Source organism: Tetrao urogallus, assembly GCF_951394365.1.
Source record: "Tetrao urogallus genome assembly, chromosome: 14".
Taxonomy (NCBI): domain Eukaryota; kingdom Metazoa; phylum Chordata; class Aves; order Galliformes; family Phasianidae; genus Tetrao; species Tetrao urogallus.
Window position 1 is genome coordinate 3,528,935 of NC_136827.1, and position 22,599 is coordinate 3,551,533.

General features: G+C 35.4%; 1 protein-coding gene across 1 annotated transcript in view; it reads right to left on the bottom strand.

The window, feature by feature from the left end:
- Window positions 1-4,013: 4,013 nt before the first annotated feature.
- DOCK2 (dedicator of cytokinesis 2) overlaps window positions 4,014-22,599 on the bottom strand; it is a gene marked incomplete at both ends in the record, with an annotated part of 154,066 nt that continues 135,480 nt past the window's right edge. Inside the window, 11 exons of the mRNA XM_079542135.1 lie at window positions 4,014-4,088; window positions 5,394-5,536; window positions 6,499-6,619; window positions 7,906-8,083; window positions 9,587-9,714; window positions 11,285-11,422; window positions 14,872-14,955; window positions 16,278-16,454; window positions 17,678-17,764; window positions 18,667-18,751; window positions 21,368-21,449. Coding sequence (XP_079398261.1) covers window positions 4,014-4,088; window positions 5,394-5,536; window positions 6,499-6,619; window positions 7,906-8,083; window positions 9,587-9,714; window positions 11,285-11,422; window positions 14,872-14,955; window positions 16,278-16,454; window positions 17,678-17,764; window positions 18,667-18,751; window positions 21,368-21,449 — 1,298 coding nt within the window. The remainder of the gene's footprint in view (window positions 4,089-5,393; window positions 5,537-6,498; window positions 6,620-7,905; window positions 8,084-9,586; window positions 9,715-11,284; window positions 11,423-14,871; window positions 14,956-16,277; window positions 16,455-17,677; window positions 17,765-18,666; window positions 18,752-21,367; window positions 21,450-22,599) is intronic.

The following is a 22,599-nucleotide window of genomic DNA, read 5'->3' on the forward strand; positions in this document are numbered from 1 at the left end:
GTAAACATAAGACATATTCCAGACCGTGTATTACTAAGGATACAGAGTTCATGAGATGAATTAGTAATACATCTAGGCAAACCTACTTACAGTCTTTTAATGTTTTTAGTTTAACATATTGTTCTAACTTAACTTGTTGATGATTGCTGTGACCTTTTATCTACTGTGAACTAGCAAGAAAAGGAAAAAATATATATTAATTTAAAATTATGGACTTCTGAAATTATGAAAAAACCCAATCCTATTTTCTTACCTTGCAGGACAGTGGCATCCCAAGACAGACAGTGAGAATCCTGAGTTAACGAGCATTAGAGGAAACGTCAAGGAATTGATAATACCAGGCTGACAATTAAGAGTTAGAGCCAAAAGCCAGACCAAGCAAGATCAACAAGAAAATGAAAACAGAAGTCCAGCGATACCTAATGTATCTGTGGACTCTGTAGTGAATAACTGATATGGCACACATTACTCCCTCAAAAAAAAAACAATCTGTAGTAGAAAAATCACAGACTGCATGCGATACAGATTAAAAGTCCACTATCAAGCAATCCCTGCAACAAAATACTCATGTTTCACACATTAACTCTTAGTTCAAGAAAGAGTGTGTTCTTGGGGTCTGTAAAATCTTTAATGAAACAACTTCTTACTGTTCGGAAATGTGGCCCTTGCTGCCCTGCATTCTGAACACCTTCCGCCACATTACCCCAGCTAATTGTTACTGACATTTCAAGAGCATTAAATTCCCAAATAACATGAATAATTCAGCCATAATTAATAATGAGAATGTGGACAGAATCATTGCATAGAGCAAAGAAGGGCAGATTGAATACCTAAGCTAGTGCCAAATCAGTTAAAGAATATTCCGGATTATCTTGATACAGCAGAAAGCAAACATTTCCCTTGTTAGACCAGACCTCATTCTCCACTGAAAGCAGCTCTTCTGAAGCTAGACCACTATTAAAATAGTACTGCATTCTGTAACAGGTAAAGCTTAGGTGTCTGTGTCTAAAATTCAGACATCTAGTACCTAAACATAAATGGCATGCAGCTTAAATGCATCTTACATGGTTTGCAGCATAACAGCTTTCTACTGACCAACACACAAAACTTTGTGTAGCAGCAAAGGCTGCTGTACATGCAGCCTTTTCTATCCCATGCTAAACACAAGTTGTTACAGACTCACATTACCCAATGGTTACCTTAGTGCCAAGCAATCCTGAAAGCGAGGCTGTTACTGTCCAGACTGTCTGAAGTGTCTGAGTGAAACGAAATGAACTCTGATATAAGAAGTACATGAAAACATTGTTGTCTAAAGAAATGCTTTTCTGACCTTGCATGTTGAGAGGTAGTGGAGCCATACAGGTTACAGGTGATGTTACACATGCTTCATTAATTCCTTGGGACAGCAGCCAAGGCCTGATCCTATCCTGGAGTTGGGTTCCACCTTTTGAGCTTCATTTCCAAAAAAACCATCAAGTTGGGTTCAGTACCATCTGAGTACACCCTGCTCTGTATATGCAAGATAAAAGCCTGTTCAGATTGTGACAGAAGTGACAATAGTTAGTGCTCATTTATGTTTTTATGTTGCCAGGTTGCTGCACCTGCACCTTATTATCCCATACCATCACTCGTTGTTTATTTGGACTAAATGTCAGTATATACAGTTTCTGGAAACCTATGAGTTGCTACATGTCAAAAAAAACATCTTTTAAATCCCAGTTCCATGTATGCTCCGTTCTTGACAGTTATTTTTTCTTAGTTATTTTTCCTTTTCTGCCCAGAGTTGATTTACATTATTTCAAGCTTGGAAACCATCCAGAATCAGACTGGCAGAAAGAGTTTGAATCTGTGATATTGGACAATTAATGTGAATTTGCTAACATTTCATCAATTAAGAGTGAATCTAAAACCTTGATCACAAATTACACAAACTGAATCAAAACACAGCCACTGAATCAAAGCACAGCCATGAACCTTGAACCACGAGTTAAACAGTCAGCACCAGAACTGACTTTGGCATCATGCTTGTGCTTTGCTGGTATTTGTCTTTGTGCTCTTCATTTCTTTCCACTCTTCATCCATTTCTATTTTGAATCACCGTATCTATTGTTCATATTACAGCTTGAGCTAATAATCCGTTATTCCATTCTCACATACAAGCATAGCTACAGGATATAATAGGCAGAAGATAACCTTTAGTATATCTTTGTAAAGAATAAATGGTTACTGACTCATCCTTTCCTCATTCCTTAGAAGTATAACTAAACTTTTTCTTTAAAATAATTTGATTCTGTGATATCAATATTTCTTTAATGTATCTACAAATAATAGTGAAGGACAACCTGGGCATCCTCTTCCTTCTTCCCTCGGGTTAGCAAGATGTAAAACATGCAAAAGATGCACCCCTCAGCCTTTCACTTAATCCCACTGAGAGATAACAACTCTATTAAACTGAGCTTGATATTTTTCCTGTATGCTTCCTCAGAACCATTATCCATCAAGTAGCTGTGAAAAGAAAATGAAGCAAAAAGAATACATCCAATTTCCATGCCAACGAACTCTGTAGTTGGTGTTAAAGCTAAACCCATTTTGGTTTTCTGCCTTTGATCATTTTCATCACTTAGAAATTTAGTATTAATGAATCCTGCATTTTAGTGCAGCATTAGCTCCTATGGCAAATATTTCAAAGTTTTCACAGAAAACAGTTGCTAATTATTTCTGAAGAAAGCAGCTTCACATTGACAATCTGCAAAGAGAGTCCAAATTAATTAAATTATTCATGTTGAACATAACATTGTTTACAGGCACAGAACAAACTCAAGTTGCCTTCACATTGATTCCACCACTTAGGAAGGAATAATTTTTATCTCTTTTTTCTTCCCATATCCACATAAATGGCAGTAATACCAGCCTCCTACCCAGAACATTATAAATGTTTCTATTTTAGACAGATGTCTGAAATATCCCAGTGTGTGTGAAGGAAATCAATTATTCTCCTTGAGAAATGTTTAATTTTGGACAAACTACTTACCTTTAGAAAGAACTGCCAGGTTATTAAAAAAGAAAAGTGAAATGCTGACCTGTATTGCTGTATAACTTCATGCTGATTAGGCATAACTTCCAACTCCACCTCATCAGTTGTAGCCACAGAAAACCTATTTGGGGTGCAGAAGCCTTGGGCTTGTAAAGTTCCACTTGCTGTCAGTAAGAAGCTATTGACATGCGTAACAAATATAAATAATCCAGTGAGAAAGGTTTGAGGCAAGTAAGGTTTTAATATTTTATTGATAAACAGCAGAAAATGCAACTTTTGTTTATCACACTGCTGGTCGTCACATCAACTTGTACACATCTAACTAAACTTTTGCACAGCTTTAATATAATAGCTGCCATTCTGAAAATAACCTGTCATACAGTGGCACAAAGACTCAACTTTGAGAAAGATACGAGGACACAGCTCAGTGCGGTAGGAGCAGCAGAAGAAGTTGAGGACTGTAAATCCAGCAGCCGCAGAGTATAATCTTGGTGACTGTTTTGAACTGAGCCATCTGTTGCCTTGACCACACTGCCAGCAGTAGTTTAAAGGTAACCAGAATGTGTCTATACAAGCTACAAGAAAGGATAACTCATATGCTCTTTGAAAAGAACAGAACAGGACTTAAGTGATATGTATGGCAAGCACTGCAGATGACCTTTTAGCATCTTTCTTACCATGAATGAGTTTTTAGCACAGGGAACACACAATGTTCCCTGATTTGTATAACCAGAGGCTCAATAAACTTCTGTTCTGTATCCCAGTAAGCCCATCCTGTAATATTTGCTTTAAATGTTATTCCTGTATCTGTATGGTGTAACCGCTATCAGAGCCCATCAATAACTTTGTTCAGACTCTCTATTAGTCACCTATATTGTTAGTGCCCTTCTGTACAGTAGACAGTGGTCCAAAATAGGATATATACACATATGTATATATAATTATTTTTGTTTGAAAAGTGGTTATTTAACAGAATGCATTATAGGTCTGTAGATGAAGATTTGAAGTGCTGCTCCACAGGCTGCTTTCCATCTTCTAGAACTCTGGAAATTCGCTGCAAAAAGAGAGGAACAGAACGACAGGTGTTAAAATGATGATTATATTGGGTTCAGTACTTTGTGTGCCAATTACTAGCTTGTGCCCATACTCTGTGGTTAGAGAAAAAATCACTGATTTTCATTGTTCAAATTCATTTCTCTATCCTGCAGAACCATAAATCTGTATTTAAACCTGTTCACATTATTTCAGTGATTCTGTGGAAGCAGTACATTAGTAGATTTTAAAAGGATTCTTATTCAGTGCTTTTTTACATTTGAAAAAATGGGACATCTTGTTCTAATTTCATATGCACTTTACATTGGAAAGTGTATGGATGAAGTCATGTTGAAGAGTTGTTACTCGTCAGTCTTAAAAGAACACTACCTGATAAATTGAATATGATTTACACTCCACAAGCTTCAAATTAAGAGTATTTTTGTCCCTACCAGAAATAAATGAGTATGGAAACATCTAACTGCTGAATATACTAAATGTTGCTCTGGAAGCACCTACTTTCATATATATCTATAGAAAGACTGCAGGAATTAATGGATGGACATGAAACCTGTTCACCAGAAAAAAAAAAAGTCAACAAAAAATACAGAAATCAATCTTTTATTTGAAATATCAGTAGAGAGGTAACATGTAAAACATTGCCACAAGCATCTGTGTGTTGTCCTCTCCTACCTAAAATAATGGGACAACTCCAAAACCTTTGAATCTTGATATCTGCACTGAATACTTTTTCTTGTTTCTCTCACACACTACATTAAATTCAGTGGTATTTAATCTTCTGAAATTTCCACTCAAGTCAGAGAAAGGTTTACTACTCGGAAGGAAGGGAAACTCTTTTCAGACACATTTACTCCAGTGTAAGCCAATTTCTACTTTATAACAATTGTCTCATACACCAGAAACTAACTCACACTCTTCACATTTTGCCATATATGCAATGATTACCTTGCTGTGATGCTAGTGAAACTGCACAACGTAACTCAATTGAACAAGAAATAACTGGTTTTGCTAGTGTTATATAAGTCAGAGAAAATCAGCAGGTCAAATGTGACCTCTTGTGGTACAGATGCAGAAGTGCACATCTGTGCCTTTATGTTAAACATACCAAGTACATCCTAACTTCAAAAGCACAGTCAGAGGCAAATTTTTGCTTACCCATTGAGTTTCCACTTCTCTCTCTGATGAGAGAAGCAAAAAAGACAACAGTTTAACTTAAAGTCCCATGATGTTTTAAAAATGACCTCGTTTTCATAGCTTAGAATTTTTAAAGAGGCAGTTCTTCTTACCATCAACACACAGAACTTACCATTGTTTTAAATAACTGATTCACCTTCTTTTTCTTGATGGTTTTCTTATCACCATCTGAGGTGGAAGGAAACACTGGCTGACTCAGCCTGTGTGATGCAATTGTTTCATCAGATGCCACAGGATTGACAGACAGAGTTAATCCTTAGAACGGAACGTTGTACAACACAAAAAAAGGAGAGTCAGCGAGAGAAAAAGCAGAATTTGAAATATCTAATGCAATTGTTAGAGAGAAAAAAGACTTCTGTAATCTAAACTTACTCCTCAGAATACTGAGCTTCATTGCATTGTAAATGAATAGTGAAAAAAGAAAATCAATCAGTTTGATTCATAGTTTGTGTCTGGATAGGAAACTACTGTTGTATTGTAATAAATGCCTGTTGTAGCCATATAGAAAGATAGGGACAATGAGAGGGCTAGATGAAGTGCAAGCTAAGAAGCCAGATATGGTTTGGAAGAAGTGTGGGGCAAAGGACACTGAAATTGTGCAACATTTTGTCTGTATACTCTGGCCTAGAAATAAGTTTAAGTTACACTTTTCCCTTCTCTATTACACAGTCATAAGTTTTCCTGTGGGCAGCTGTGTTACTTCATTTCCCCTTCCTCTTTCTCAGAGGAAGGCTTATAAGATTATTCTCTAAGATCAGTTGCAGAAGTTGACAACGTTACTATCGGGCAATCTTTGGGGAAATTCACCTGCCAAAGCAAGGTACAGAGCATTTCTTCCTGCATGAAACCCTCTGATACTGTGCTGACTGAAGACTAGAGGAGCCCTTGCTTCTGCAAGGGATGCCATATAAATCAGAGAAGATGAATAAACCTTGCCTTTTTGAACGCAAGGGAATGCTCACACCATACAAGGAAGCAAGATCCTGAGCTCCAGAAAGATTTTTAGAACTCGTATGTTAGTACCAGGTAGTGGTGTTACCAAGCTATAGTCCAGCCTCACATGCACAATACACGCTTAAAATGTAATCTTTGTCTCAGAAGCTCAGGGCCACGCACAGATACACAGGCACGCCTGCTTCTGCTCAGAGCAATCCCTTCATCATTTTCTTAAGCTGCCAAGAAGTGCAGAATGCTCAGTCTTACCACAAGGTGCTTACCTGGAATAGTTGGCATAGAACGACTGACAGAGCTCATCTGCTTGAGGACAGATGTTTTCTGAGGTGCCACTGCATGTTCTGAGAGGTTGGTGTCACTCATGAATTCGTATTTCCGTGACAGCTGTTTTAAAATCGCATAATGCTATTAATAATGAAGTGAGATATAAGGAACAAAGATCCAAGCAAAATAATGTTTTGTGATAAGGATATGAGATATGCCTGAAAGGAGGTTCTGTCAAGGTGGATATCAGCCTCTTTTCCTACTTAACTAATGATAGGGGCTTGTCCTGCTTCATTCAAAATGTCCTCAACTGTGAAATCAAATGTTGAACTTGATAGCCAATCAGCCAAAAGTCAACCATTCTGCAATGAATCAAGTTTTTTCCTTCTTTCCTTTTCTATCCTTAAGAAAGGATGGGTCAGTGTAACTTCCTGCAATGTACCTTTCCCCTCAATTCTTTTAGGGATCTTTGAACTCATAGGTCAATAAAAAGAAAACTTTTTCAGATGTGAATTTAACTCCTTGCTAGTTTCAAGTTAATATGAAAAGATACAAAACCATCTCTCTAAGACTTGATTAGAATAGTTAAAAGAGCTCTGAACTAAGATACGCATCTCCCAAAAGAATCTTAGCTTTCTATTCAGCTCACTTTCCCTTTGATGATTCCTCCAAAATTTTTGATCAAATGACTTGGACTCTTTTTCATTCAGCAGTCAAGCAGTGCCTGATATTTTAATTTAGATAGGGCTTGTCTATCAAGAGGACATCTTTCAGATTTTTTAAATTCTTTTTACACTACATGAAGTCTCCTGAGGACTAAAGTATTAAAAAAAACCAAACACTGTGTGTGTTATATAAGACATTCAATGATCTATTAGTGTGATAAAGGCACTCAGATGATCTGTGAAGTGAGAGATGCCATTGCTTCCAAACTTCAGCCTGACACCATTTGAGGAACACTGTTTGCAATCTTGCAGTTTTCTAACAGCTGCATGTTCCATAACAAAGTACAAGAAGTACAGGACTCATCACTTTTGAAATAGCCCTGACTACAAGGAGCTGCCATGAAGTGTCAGCACAGTGAATTTCCTCTCAACAGGAAAGCATGCTTAACCCTCACAGTGTAGTACTCCATTTTAAGTTGAGCAGACTTCAGAATTCTGCAGCTATAGACCTATGCTATCTGTGGTCATAAACACATACTGAATATATCTGATTTTTCCACTGATTTGTTTCTTCCTCAGTATCTTGCAAACCTCATTCACAGCAGGTCAGATTGCCTCTTATCCTGTGTGTTTCCTTTTATGACAGCTACAGTTCTATGTGATATATATATTTTTTGGACAAGAAAAGGATTGACTTCCTCTTTTTATGGATTATAAAATATGACGAAATCAGTAACGTACACATTTCATATCAGAGATGGAAATATCAGGTGCTGTCTTCTCATCAACAAACACCACGCTGCTTCTTTTTGTTCTTTTTTTGGACCTTCTCATCTTAACTTCAGGGTTAGGATTAATTTGTGGAGCATTCTCCGATTCTGATTTCGCTGGTTTCGGTAGCCCTACTTCCAGATCAAAGCTGCAGGAGCAAAAAAGAAAAAATAGGGAAATTGCTGAATGATATTTTCAAAGCCACTTGTATTCTGACATAATTTCCCTGTGAAATATAAATGCAGGTCATCCTTTCCCTTGACTTTCTAACCACTGGCAGAAAGTATGTGATGTGTTTCAGCTACTGTAGACACTACTAAAGATGCCTTCAGGAGGTATCACAATGTCTTCAAATGTTGTGAAGATTGTTAAACAGTAATAAGAAGCACAGATCTCTTTTTGCACGTGTGCATTAGCTCAAGGACTCCTAGAGAAGATGGGGTGAGATCTCATAAAGAGGATTTATGTGGGGTGATGGTGCTGAAAGCAAGACCTGCTATGCTGCTTATTGAGCACAGCGGAGCAGGAGTAATACTGTATCTGATCATGTTTCAAATGCATTCTCCTATTTATTTCAGCATATGGGACAACAGTGCTTGCAGTGGTAAAATCTTCCTCCAACACTCTTAAAATTTTTATGATTTAAATATTGGGCTATTTTTCATTTAATTAAAAAAAAAATGAAATCAATGCTAGCTTTATTCCCTCTCTGCCGATGAAATTGAACATGGGGGCTGAAATTATTTTACAGCTTACAAACAGGTAAAGCAAAATATGTTATTTTGCTGAGCCATCTGAGAGACCGTATCACGAGGAAGCACAACAGGCGCATGATTCAGCTGCTTAGATATAGTTTCCTGGTTACAGATGAGGTGCCCCGCTTTGTTAGAGACATGAGTTGGTAGATACGGCACAAATCACGGTCGTGTGCTACACACGTAGATATGAATGCTTGGAAAAAAACCTCATAAAGGGGTACTAGGCAATTTTGTTATAAAACTCAAACCTGGGAGCATTTAAAATTTAATTAAATAGGGTTTAACACTGAACTGTCAGTCAAACATGCAAGAAGATAGGCAGATCTTAGGCAAATAGACTTCCAAGTTAGTCATACACCTTTAGACCTTTCACTTTTCATAAGCCAAATTCTCAAAAAAAAGAGATCAGATGTTAAAAAATAATCACAAACACTGCACCATTTTATTTATGCTTTGTTTGTGAAGAAACTCTGTGCCCAAAGGATCATTTTTTAAGCACTCAAAACCACTTGTGGATGAAAAACTAAACAAAGACATCTACAACTGTTCTTTGGAACTCTACAAGCTTTTCCAGAGCTGCAGTTAAAAAAGTCCAGTAGGACATCTCTCCCTCTCCCCAGTTCTTTATGTTTTTCAATTAGTTATTTTGTCATTCAGGTTGTTCTGAAGAAACGTCTTTTTGAGTGAGACTCAAATGTATTTTGTCTACCATGGTTGAAATACTGGATCTTTAAGATTGGAGGAAACAATAGCTAAAGTTTAAATAATTTTTTGCATAGCTGGAAGAGACTGCTAGTGGGCTTTAACCTTGAATGCCTCTTTATTCTTCTAGTAAATCTTTTAGTTTCATCCCATAAAACTGGTCTAAAAACAGGACTCAAAGAATAACCAACCTTTCTGGAGCAATTTTGTTTGGAGTGGTGCAGTCTGAATTCATGGAAGTCATTGAAATAACCGACAACTGGCGATAGGATCTCAGCATTGATCTTGGCCGTCCTACTCTCTTGTCATCAAAATCTGGCTATAAGATGAATAGAGGAATATTTTCTATCAAACATGTTTGGGTCAACCTTATTTCACCCCTTTTCTCTAGGTTTTAAAGACAGCACAGATGTTTTAACAGTTGGTATAAATGAAGTTATTTGCTACCATTAATTACTGTGATTGTTTCCTCTTCCCAGATACACTCTTAGGGTCTTAACCTAAGACCTCTCAAAATCTAAGTTACAGTGAGTAGCTAAATAAAATGCAATTTATAGCTTTAGTTTGTCCTTCCTAGAAGACATTAATCATGTTCTGCCTTCAATACACCAGTTCCTGCCATCACTACACAGTAATGTTATATTCTGTAATATTAGTTTTATTATAATAGGTTTGCTGTCGAAGACAGAATTGTTATTTCCCAAATAGCCAGACAGGAAGAACAGGAGGATTCTCCATGTTCTCATGTATCCATCATGTACAAAATTATATGTTACACCACATCTCTCTGCAAAGCATGAAAAAATTAGCTTGATGTTGACAATTATTTATATTTTGCAGCCTGATACCAAATTAACTAAAAAAAGTCTGATATATTTCCAAATGCTTTCTTGTTCCTCTTTGCTAATAAAGCAGGGACAAGGACAGCATTTATTGGCTAATTCTAGAATTGCTTTCTTTTTTCAGGACTGACTTCTGTGATGCAGAATTACAGTGTGCCCTGTTTATTTTTTGGTCATACATTTCTGAGATGAGCATGTCAGCCCTTTGCTCATCACTGCATCATGAAATAAGCCAGATTTTTGAGCATTTCCCAGTGCACAAATACCATAAGTTACTTTTCTAGGCTACTTCAGTTGATCTCAATTTAAACATATGTACTACAATTTAAAAACATCTCATATTAAAACACAGGCTTTTTTTTTTTTTTTTTTTTCCCCTCATTATCCAGAAAGTATTTGGCTTTCCACATTGTTTGTATCAAGATTGATTTTCACAAGATTTGGAAACATATACAGTTCCAAGAATTATTTTCAAGGGTTTTTTTTTTTTTCTGCAGAGTTTTCATGCATTACTTTTCCTTTTCTTTTCATAAAAAAAACTTTTGCCAGCTACCAAAGAGAAGCAGACATGGTAAAATGGCAGTAGTGCCACTATTCTCCTGTATTTCTTTCTACTATCAACTATCAACTAATTTTTTTTAGTGTTACTTACATCATAGATTTTACTTCACAATACAGCTGAAATTGTTAGCACAGGAAGAGTAAGTTCAGATCAAAGCTCTAAGATACTGTGAAAAACTAAAAATCTGAGAAGCACAAGAATTTGCTTATACTTCCTGGTATGGAAGTAGAAATACTATAGGGAAGAAGAAAAAAAAATCATTTTAATATAAATAATATCATACTCCAAATCTTTCAAAATAAGGAATGCTTAATAGGTTGGATTCATCAAATCACTGGCTAAAAAAACTTGGGTCTTATTACCTTCAGATCACAAGATAACTCATGAGAAACAAAAATTTACTACATGCTTTGCTTAGAAGAGAAGAACAAGATACATATTAAATAAAGAAGGTGGAAGAAAGGAGTTAAAAAGGACACAGATACCAATTCTCTGGCTCCATATTGTTTTTCCACTTTCGCTTTTAAATGCTTGAAACATTCCTCCATTCTGTCATGGAAAGGACGAAGGTTGTCGGAAACTCTTCTTTCATGAATTCTAATTCCAGCCCCAAGGAAAGGTATCTTGAAGAGGGCAAAACAGAAGAAAAAAGTGAGAATACCAACTGAGTCTGACAGGTCCTCTAACTCTATTTCGATTATCTGCTAACAAACTACAAAGCTACTGTGACTGATGGACAGATTTATTAGCTGACACTGAGGTGACCAGGAGTGATGTTACTGTACAGGAGGTTTTAGCAGCAAAGAGGCAAATTAGTACCAGTTGGAAAGGGCTCTTGAAAGTGGACTTGTTCAGTCATAGTGAAATTTTTTTCTGTCCTTTGCATTTAATGCTAAAACCTTATGAAATTAAACATGTGAGTTTAAAATAAGTAAGAAAATCTTCATCTTGAAGATGCCTGCCGTGGCTTATAATAAATATGGCAGGGATGAAAATTATCCACATGGTCTCTCAGCAAGTTGTTTCAAACTCTTTCAAATGGAGAAATAAGTGGCTCACTGAAATCAGTTTACTGGAGGCTAAAGTGTGTGATCATTTTGACAATTTTTGCAGCAATTTAGCATGCTAATGCCTCATTACTGGAAGGCAATCTCTTCCTTTCTCATGGAATTTATTCTGCAGATTTCCTTTGCATTATGCACATCTCAAAAAAAAAATAATCAGTAAGTTCTTCAGTACAGAAATGAACGACTCAAGCCAGAAGCAGCTTTCACTAACCAAGCTGACTACACTATGATACTCCTGTGCTTCCCTTTTCTCAAACTCATATTTCAGGAATGTTTTAGGAACAGATATTTCTGTATCAGCTAATCAAACAATTCCTTCTACTTGAAATTCCTTTAAAATCCTCGCCCTTTGCTAGATGGAACAGCTTGCTTGTCAAGTAAAAAAATAAAGTAAATGTATAGTGGAAGCAAATTTGATGGTTATAGTACTTTCCTGTTTTCTCTTCCCTAAAATTCCTTTATTTGCTTTTATATTGCTACTGACATCTCTGCTATATTAGTGTAATAATATCCAGTTAAAAACAAACAAGAAGTGCCTTTGAAGATGATGGATGACATACTTTTACAGGCTGTTGAAATAATAACAACTGTACTCATGAAGACAAAAATTGTGGTGCTTCTCTTTAAAATAGAATGACTTTTCATTACTCTTCAGTCCTTGAAAATGGCAATTCATGAGATTTGTGCAACAGACTTCTCTACCCTTCTGCAGGTAACCCTTCCTAACTATAATAAAGTTTAGCTACTTCCCAGTAAAATTTTTTCTTGTGTGTTTTGTTCTGTGCTTTTTTTTTTTTTTTCCAAATCCACTTAGATTCCTTTTTGAGTTTTGACCATACGAGTGCAATTAATATTGCATACATCGCTCTTCATTAACCTCATCATTTTTTATCGTAGTTCAATTCAGTGCACCCTTTAGAAATATGGCATTAAAACTTATACATTGAAGACAACAGATCTGTCTGTCCTCTCTAAGAGATTTACCAGGGCAGATCCAGATGACCATTTTACTTCCTTGTGCTACAACCATCAATGAGTAGCACTGCATGCACTGAGTACTTCTGATGTTCAGAAAATGAGCCAGTGTTGGCCAGTGATGTGGGAGAAAGCTGTTAAGGTTGGTGACTCAAAGAAATCACCAAATGGTGAGGAATCAAAATGAGATGGGAAGAAGCATCAAAAACTTTATGGGAATAGTAAGAGACCCTTTTCCTTTAAAACTATTTGAAAAATTTATTTCACTGCTGCAAGAGGAATAAAAGGTTAATTCTTGCTGTTTCTAGTCCAACTTTTTAAAAGGATGGCACCAGATTAAGCCAGCAAGAAGGATTTATTTTATTTTTTTTAAATGAGTCTGGTAGTACAAAGAAAGAGATATGGAGCATAGAAATGAAATACGTTAGGCCATACACTTCTGATGGTAACATTCCAGATCTGCTCACATTATTTCATTACATGTTTCTTGAAAGGAGATCACTATATTTTAGTTTGATACAGCAATTGCTATGTATATTAATTTACACAGCAAACAGTTCTTTCTCATTTAAATCATCTAGGTTTCAGAAGACCTCAGAGTTTTCTTAACAAAACATGTTGTGCAAAAGTTAAAGTCTCCCCTCATAGTCATTCATTATGCCATATATTGCTGACAATAACTTTTGTTTGGATGAGATAATGCAAACAGAACTGAGAATTTATGGGGTCATGTTTTCTCTGTTATCATAGGAAATGCTCATGAGAAGAGTTTTTTCCCTTAATTCTACCAGAAATAGAGGTTTTTTTCCTGCTACTACCTCATGTAATTACATTCTCATCTGCAAGAACAAAAGAGCTCTGCAGGTTAGTTAGGCTTAAAAATAAAACAAGAAACAACATCAGTGCTTCTAGCATAGGCAGAATGTTTTGCTTTCCCCTGGATTTAAAATTTAAAAATATTCACTAACAGTATTCCATATTTACCATAAAACAGACATGTAGCAACAATCTGGAATGGTCACTGAGTATGAAAATAAGTCCTATGAGCAACTAGCATTTCATTAGGATTTCTTAAGATTCTCGTGTAAAACCAACCAACCAACCAATCCACGAACAAACAATAACAAAGAAAACCCCCCAAAACAATGAAAACACAGAAAACACAGCTGCCTCTAGGAAAGAGTTATTTCTCAAGACAATTTAAGCTTGCAAATGCTTGTTTTCCAATCACTTCATGAAGTCCTTAAATACGCAACCTGAGTTTGAAGTCCTGAACCTTTTAACCATGAACGCAGCCTATTATATATAGATTTTGATAAGCCATTCCAGATGCTATTTTCCTACAAAGTACTTAAATTCTTTTCTGGCCCACTACTTCCCCCAGGCCATAGAAAGCTTGTATGGGTAATTTCCCTGATTCTGGTAGCATTTCACTGAACTTATAAAGAGTGCTATAATAATAATAATCCTGAGGAAATAAGATGTAATTTTTGGAATTAAGCCATTTCTTCCATTTTTCAGATTTTAAAAAAAACAAAAGCTGAAGGACTGGGCAGCTTAGATCCCCAAGAACATTGCAGCAATCTCATGCTACATCAAGTGCTGAAGAATTACTGTCATGCTGTATCATCGGTGATCTCAGAGGATTTGTAACAGAATTCATGCATCCTGGTGGGCACATTAAAACTGAAAGGGTTTAAATCCTTTTCTCTTCTTAACAAGAATTCATTTGTATTTAAATAAGATAATAAATAGGTGGTGCTTTTAGAACTAGACATATTCTGAAACAAAAGGTCTGGAGTTTCTAACCAGAATCTTATTCTTCTATTTCCTCCTCACAGTGGGGAGTGAAGAGTGAAGAAAAAAAAATTCAAGTAAAAGTTTTGCATGGATACAAAAACAGTAAAATTAACACAGTCCTCTAAATGATGCTACACTGTCTTGCTAGAAAGTCATAGAAAGAAAAGAAAAGAAAAGAAAAAAAAAGCAGCTGAGGAAGCCTTATTTAACTGCTGATAGAAAGATGTTACCTGCCAAGCAATTAGATCTTTAAGTCTATTCAGCTTTTCTTGATCATCTGGATGGTCTCTGATATATTCTTCTGTAAAGAAAGCCTGAGATAAACAAAAAATAATTCAGTCTATCATTTCAACAAATAAAGAGATCAGTGATTGGTTCAATGACTCTAACAGGTTACCATAATATTTGTCCATAAATAAAAAGACATATGCATGCTTCTTAGCCAGGTGCTGCTATAATTGCTGTATCACTTGAGAACTGAATTCATTCTTCATACAACACTTCTCAGCTTGAGACACTTAGAGTGAAAAAGAAATTCTTGTTTGCTTTGTAAACTTGCACTGAAACTTAAAAATGCACAAATTTGGAGCGCCACAGTTTACATGATTAAACTCAGAAATTTATTCAGGTATCTCACACTAACATTAGTTAACGTTATAAAGAAAATGCTGTCATACATAAGCAGAGCTAGGTACTGCATACAGACTATCCTTTTCTGAGCAAAGAAACTACTTGTCTCCCACCCCCTCACCCTCCAAGTATGAAAGAAGAATAGTTATTTGTAACTGCCAACTATTTGAAGGAGTGATACTTTAGGACTAACAGAGCATAAGTCATAGTCCATCAGAGTAAATCATGCTTACTGACAGTATTTTATGTGTGTGTTCATGTAAATATATACAGCATCCGTTCAGCATGCCTGCAGTCCATCTAGCATGCTGAGCCTACTCAGCACGGCATATACTTTTCATCAGGAAATGGCAGGCAGAAATAATAAATCTCTACAGCTATGGAGTAGTTTTACATTCAATTTCATCGTAAACTTTAATAATTTAGAATTCAATCAAAAAATGAATCTATAAATTATTAAACATTCCTGCCTTTTTTTTCTTTTTCTTTTTTTTTCCCTCAACAAAGTGGCCCCAGGGACAAACTTGTTACAGTTTAGTTCCTCAAGATGTCCAATTTTCTACGTATAGCAGAAAAAAATATATTTGTGTTCCAATTTTTAACAAATACTGCTCTGCAGAAAGATTGCAATTGCTGAAAAACACTGATAACAATGCAACACATCTAAAGCCTACAGCCCTACTGTTGCATAAACTTGATTTGCTTATTCCAGAGCAAACCTTTTGATGTGTGAAAGCCATTTTCATTACATTTGGAAAAATGAACACACATACATGAAATATATATTATTCTTTTAATTGCTATTAATATTGAGCTTGTTACTCCCCCAGTATCTATTTTGGACCTATGCTACTTCCTGCTTTGAATGACTCCTGATCAGAGGTGACCAGCGTACAAGGATCTTTTAACTGATGGAGTTGTGACCTTTGTATTCCCAGCTGAGCCTTCACTGTATCACCATCAAGTAGGACCAGGATGTAGTACAACCAAAAATAATCTCTCCTACCTTCTCATATTTAGCAAAGCCACCCATAACAGCTGGATCAACAATGCCGTTCAGAAGCATCGAAAGTGGGTTAATAGGAAGGTTTTCATCACTCTGGTATTGGTTAATCATCATCAGAATTCTTTCATTTGTCATGGACATAGTCTCAATAGCGTTCTCTAAAGGACTAATTGTAGTCTATAAAGAAATAAAAAAGATGAAAGATATATAGTAAATCTTGACGTAGATTATTTCTAACTTTATCCAGGTAAATTAATGGAATTGCACATTTAGATATGTTAGCTATGTTACTTATGAAAATTAAAGTATTTTCAGCTGAAAATCTCTCATTTGTAAGAATTCATTTTTTGTTGTTTCTGTGACTTGAATGTTACTTGTATTTCAGTAATCTGTTACACAAAGGAAATACAATTCAAAGACAACTATTTGGTACTATGTCATTTTGACAGTTAAATCAAATCATTTGATATTGATTATGCCATTTAAGTTGCAGATAGTGTATTTCAATGCATAGAAATAGAACAAAGAGCCAGTTATCTTTATTTCCATCATCTAGGCTAGAATTTGCATTAAAGACATCTTAGCTACGTATGTACAACGACAACTCCTAAATACTTTCTTACATGGCACAGAAATCCAGCAATAGAGTTTGGTTAGACACCACCTTAATCATAATTCAGAATGAGGTGTGAATGGTCTTTGTGCACATAGAAGCACATCCTCTCTTGTGTCTGTCAGATGCTGTGAAGAGGCAACCCCAAAATGCACCAACTGAACCCAGTGCAAGGAGCTGCAGACCATCCTTGGGTGTGTACCTGTCTGCTGTTCTGATGCATTAAATACATTGTAGAATGCAAATAAAATGCCTGTCTCTTTATTCATTCAATGCCTAATTTAAACCAAGAGGTTATGAGAGCCAAGTGGATTTCTCTTCTAAAAGTTTTATGATAAACTTGGATGAAGAGTGAATAAATTCAATAAATGAATGTATTAAATCATTCAAATTAGTTCAATTCAAATTAATTCAATAAAGTGAAATGACAGTATGGCTGTAACAGAGGAAATACCTAACCTCCACTAACGACACTTAAGCTTGATACAGAGATAAAGTGGTCTTTTTAGTTTTATAAAACCGTGTGCATGTGAACAACTTTCTTATAATTCACTAGAACTATACATTTTTTCAAATCTTTTAGGACTTGGTCCTAAAACTATCAATCAGATGAAAGTTATATTTATCAATATGTAACTATCACAGTTGTAAAAAAAATAAACTCTACCAGCTTGTACATGTAAAAATAAGTGACAAGTCTGCCTTTGTGACAAATTCACAAGCTATTCTGTACACGATCAGTCATACTTATAAACATGATACAGTTTCCTAGCATGTTAATACACACCTGTGACATGGAGACAACTTCAAACCATCGTAAAATTCCAGGAAGTTTGTATGCTGTAATGAATGATGTTCTCTCAATCCACATAGACTATTAAAAAAAAATATAAGGGAGAAAATGATATTTCAGGATTTAAACTATAATCGTTTCTGTCTTCTGAAATGTCAGATTGTAGATGCAAAACATGCATATGTATCTTTGCATGAAAAGACACTGCAAAATGAATCCATCATAGCTATTTAAACAAATTATTTTCAGATTTCAAATTAGGTCTTCTTCAAACATTAGGCCTGCACAAAGCACAGGAAAAAGAAAAATATTCTTTGGTCTTCTAGTATCTATTCCTTACTTTGCCATTACACATCAAATGACTGTGACTAAATGACCTCTACTTTCAAAATATGTTTTTGCAATTAAAAGCAGTAATAGCGAGCATCCTTACTTCCCCCCCATTCCTTCTGAAGATGACTAGCTGTTGGCATTTTAAGATGCCTCTACTGCATTTGCTCTACCACTCCTTATTTTAGCAATATCAGCTTAAATAACCTGCCACTAGTGAGAAATGTAACAATGAATGCAAAAAAATGCACTCCAACCACACTAATTTCCATTTATATGAAGTGAGCATGGATACTGTCTATTGTTATCAAGAATTAAGACATTAACCACTTAGTTATTTGTAAAACAATTCAAAGGAACGTGTATAAATAGTTTCAAAACTTTCCAGCTTGGAAAGGAGCCCAGTGCACAGCACTAATGCTGATAATAGAGCACATAACTGGGATGTCAGGGTAGATCAGCATCTGAATTATTTAACAGTAGATAAGAAGCTCCTTATGTGAAACAATTGACACTACTGATCATCAGCATGCAAATAACAGATTTTTTTTGTATATTTTTGCAAGGAATGTGTTGTCTCAGACTAAGAAAGGATCAGAATTCTGTCAGTCACATCTACCAGAACTGCATCACTCTGTCATTTGCTTACTTACAGCAAATTCATTTTCAGGGTCAACAGATCCTTTTCTAACAGGTCTTGAATAGTGAAAACGATGGACATTGTTGGACTTATAAAAGCTGAAAGATTTAAAAAAGAATTTTGTAAAATACAGAGTTCACATATTTATTTCTCTTGTTATCACAGTCAATTATTACAGCTTGAATTAGTTTTAATTAAAAGGAAATTTAATGGGAAGAAAAATACTCCACAACTGAAAATTCAGGAGACAGCTACTTTATCTATAAATGATGATCGAGTATTTTGCAAACAGGCTGCTACAGCGTGGGACTGGGTGCACTTCTGAGGTAAGAAAATTGTACAACTTCTGTAACTTCCAGATTAATGTTAGAACCTCTAGAACGGAGCTTAAAAAAGATTTTTACTTTCCTGTTCTGTTACTGTGACATACTCTCTGCTTTTCTTCTAAAAGGAGTACACTTTTTAAAAAGCAATTGACTGAACAAAAAGAATATATTTACTTTGACTGAAATACATGTGATTTTTCATCCATGTACCATAACAAATCATTTTAATCCATTTAGTCTAAAAGTTCTACTCACAATACAGAACAACGGTCATCCAATAAGCTAAATATCTGAGGCCATAACTAATAATTTATTGTGACAGATAAGAAAATGTACATAAACACTTTTAGAAGCAGACATTAATATAAAGAAATCTATGCTCTGGTCTATCTGATTTAGTTAATGTATCATTTCAATCACTGTGCGCATGCATTCCCACCATCACATAACCAGTCACTCTTTAGCACTTGCTAAGTTTAGGCTAAGTGTTTTGCTTGAAAACAATCTCTCTCTGGTTTCTATTATGATCAATTATGATCAATTATGATCAATTTCAAGCAATGTAAAACAAAAGGTAATTTTACAGAGCAAAACATGTCTCAGAAAGTCGTGTTTTGGAAGGCTGAGGAAACAGACCAATAGAGACCCAAACAGCTGAGATATTCAAACAAACAAGATTATCTTCTATATCTTAATGAAGGAGGAGAATATTGCTGTACACAGCTAGATTACTGTATGCCATCCCATCTGAAAGGGCAGATATTTTAAAGCTTTTAGATAGAATAAATGCATTGCCATCAACTTATGTAACTAACAATTAAATGCCTAATTAAGTGCACTTATAAAAATAAATATTTCCTCTAAGGCCAGATTAAATTAACAGCTTGGCAGAATTCTGCAGCTGAGACAAGCAATTACAAAATCTTCCATATGACAGACCATTGTACTTCTTGTGGAGCACTTCCCTAAATATATCCATTATAAGTTCAAAATGTAGCTGGCACTACAGTGAAGTCAAGTCAAACATAGTAAGTTTTGTGAGATTATGATTTTTAAACGAGTTCCAGTTAAAATTGGGACCACAGAATTTATTTTATTTTTTATATCATTTATTTTATACTACAAAACTTCTGTTTGTACCTGATTTATCTGGGCATGTGTTTTTAGGTGAATCTTTCTGCTCTAAACCAAATGCAATTTCAGGAGAGATTCTGCAGATCAGGCTGCAGACAGAGGTGAAAGCTGGTTTCAATCCAACTGTGGAGCAGTCAGGAATTAATTCACATCAGCTGATAAAAAAATAAGCCCTTCTATCTTCAGTCTCTTTTAGGAGGGCTGAAGCTGCATGTTGTGAAAACATTTATAAATGATTTAATTCTTAGTTGTCTACGTGTGGAGGCATTGCAAAGCTTCTGTTGGATAAAAAAAAAAATGCAGGTGCCATAGATTTGCTGGACAACTTTTAGCTTAAGAGGCATGTTTCAACTGATTTCAGTTAGGAAGATGAACCTTGTGCTTTCACAAGGTACTGACAAGAAGAGGTAGAAAACACGAGCTGCCTTAAATCACACAGCCTATGTACTTCTTGCTGTCTTTATGTTACAAGCTACCAAACGTTATCTTGAGATTTTCCACTGAGGTGCTTATGATAAGCAACAGCTTTTATTAATCGTGTTTGCAAACATAAGAACCCTTATGTGCCTTCCATCATCTGACTAGGAAGTCCCCTCTGTTCTACTTTTTTTCTGAGACTGCAAAATTTCATCACCTTGAAGAAATGTCAAGCCAAAATCTCACAGCCAGTACTCCAGTAGATACTGTATGCAGTTTTGGCACGACCTGTTGGAAGGAACCATCACTAGCCAAATGCAGTCAAAACACTCAATTAGAAGGATGAAGTATGTTGAACATGTTCAGCACTGAATTAAGAATTTGGAGCAGTTAGGCAATCATTTCTCAAAATACTTTGGACAATTCAATTCCCTTATTTCTTTACACAATTCTGGTTGTACAACTAAAACCATGTTGTCAAAAAGCACTGTGTACTACTTGCAAGTAAATCATACCAAGATTGTATGTGTAAGAGCCTTCAACTCAAAAATACTCCTACTGTCAGCTACTTCTAACTGTCCTCTCTTCACCACTTGTATTTGAAGCTGTGTTGAAAACTCCAGAACATGAACCAAAGCATGGATTCTCTTGTGCCTCGTAACCACATGCCATTCCTCTAGCAACAGATGTTCTTTCATGAACTGCCTAAGACATACATCAGTCAATAAACACAATAGAAGCTCTAAATCTTGGCAAATGGCTGAATTCACAAAATAATTGTTGTAACCTTAGGAGTATGGACTGAATTCCACTCAATCATTACAGAAATTCACTTACTTTATAATTTGATCAGGTACTGCTTTATTTTTGAATCTGGGTTGCTCCTCCAAGACTGGTTGCACTGTAAAACACTGTATGTCTGAAATTGTGAACGTCAAGGTCATATTATTAACAATGAGCATGAAATAGCTTATGCTGCTGTGAAAGAAGAAAGACATATCCTGATGAAAAATCTGCAGCGTTTGGAGTTTCATTTATGGAGCTTTCTTGGCAAAAAAAAAAAAAAGAAAAAAAAAAAAGAAAAAAAAGAAAAAAAAAGAAAAAACCCTACTAGATTACTAACTAGCAAAAAATACATTAATTTTGAACTGGGAATTTTTATTATTTGCTGAACTTAAAAATTATTAATGTAATTTATCACACTGACTCATTAATTAAAATCTTAACGGCAACTTACATAAATAACATCAACAACATCTGACGTAAATCATTTTACTATTCACCTTTAAGCATGAGTAATGTCATGATGTTTAGCATTCTCTTTTAGAAATCTCACTGGGCAGCCCATCCACCTGATATTTTCTTTTTCTAGTGAAGTGTTATGATTTAGTCTGTCGTGACTTGTAAATAAATTTATCACATAGGCTTCAGAAAATTCTAGTTACAGAAAGGACTGAAAACACATGATCCCCCCAAAATAAAATGTTTTAAGACACAACGAAATTTATGAAATTGTGACTCTCAAACATAATGTCAATTTTGGACAAGCTTGTAATTCTTCATAATTCAGCCCCTTGAGTGTGAAAAGAAAGCAGCATTCCTACAGTTGCATGAAAATTAACTCAAGAGAGCACACAGAGCATTATAAAATTTCCTTGAAAATTAATTAAGGAACAACAACAATTGAACAAAGTTCTGATACAATGGAGTGATCTCATATCTGCTCAGCCAGTAGTAATTTGAGCCAGAATATGAAGAAAAAGATGTAATAATTTAGGGCATTCTAGAAATTGTGGATGTGTCAATTTTCCTAGGAAAATTTCTAAGAAAATAAGCCATATTTATGTTGTAAAGAAATACAGAAGTGCAGTTCCAGAGAAAACAATGTTCAAGGAAGAAATGAATATCAAGTCACAAAAATTAGGAATGAGAAGTAATAGACAAGTTGCTGCTTTAGCCTCAGCAAATTCACATGTTCCTCACTGATTTTGCCACTCAGAGGCAGTAAAGTTAAACCATGCATGAACCTGAACAAATGGTGAAAGTGACAAACATCTTAGAATTGTTTA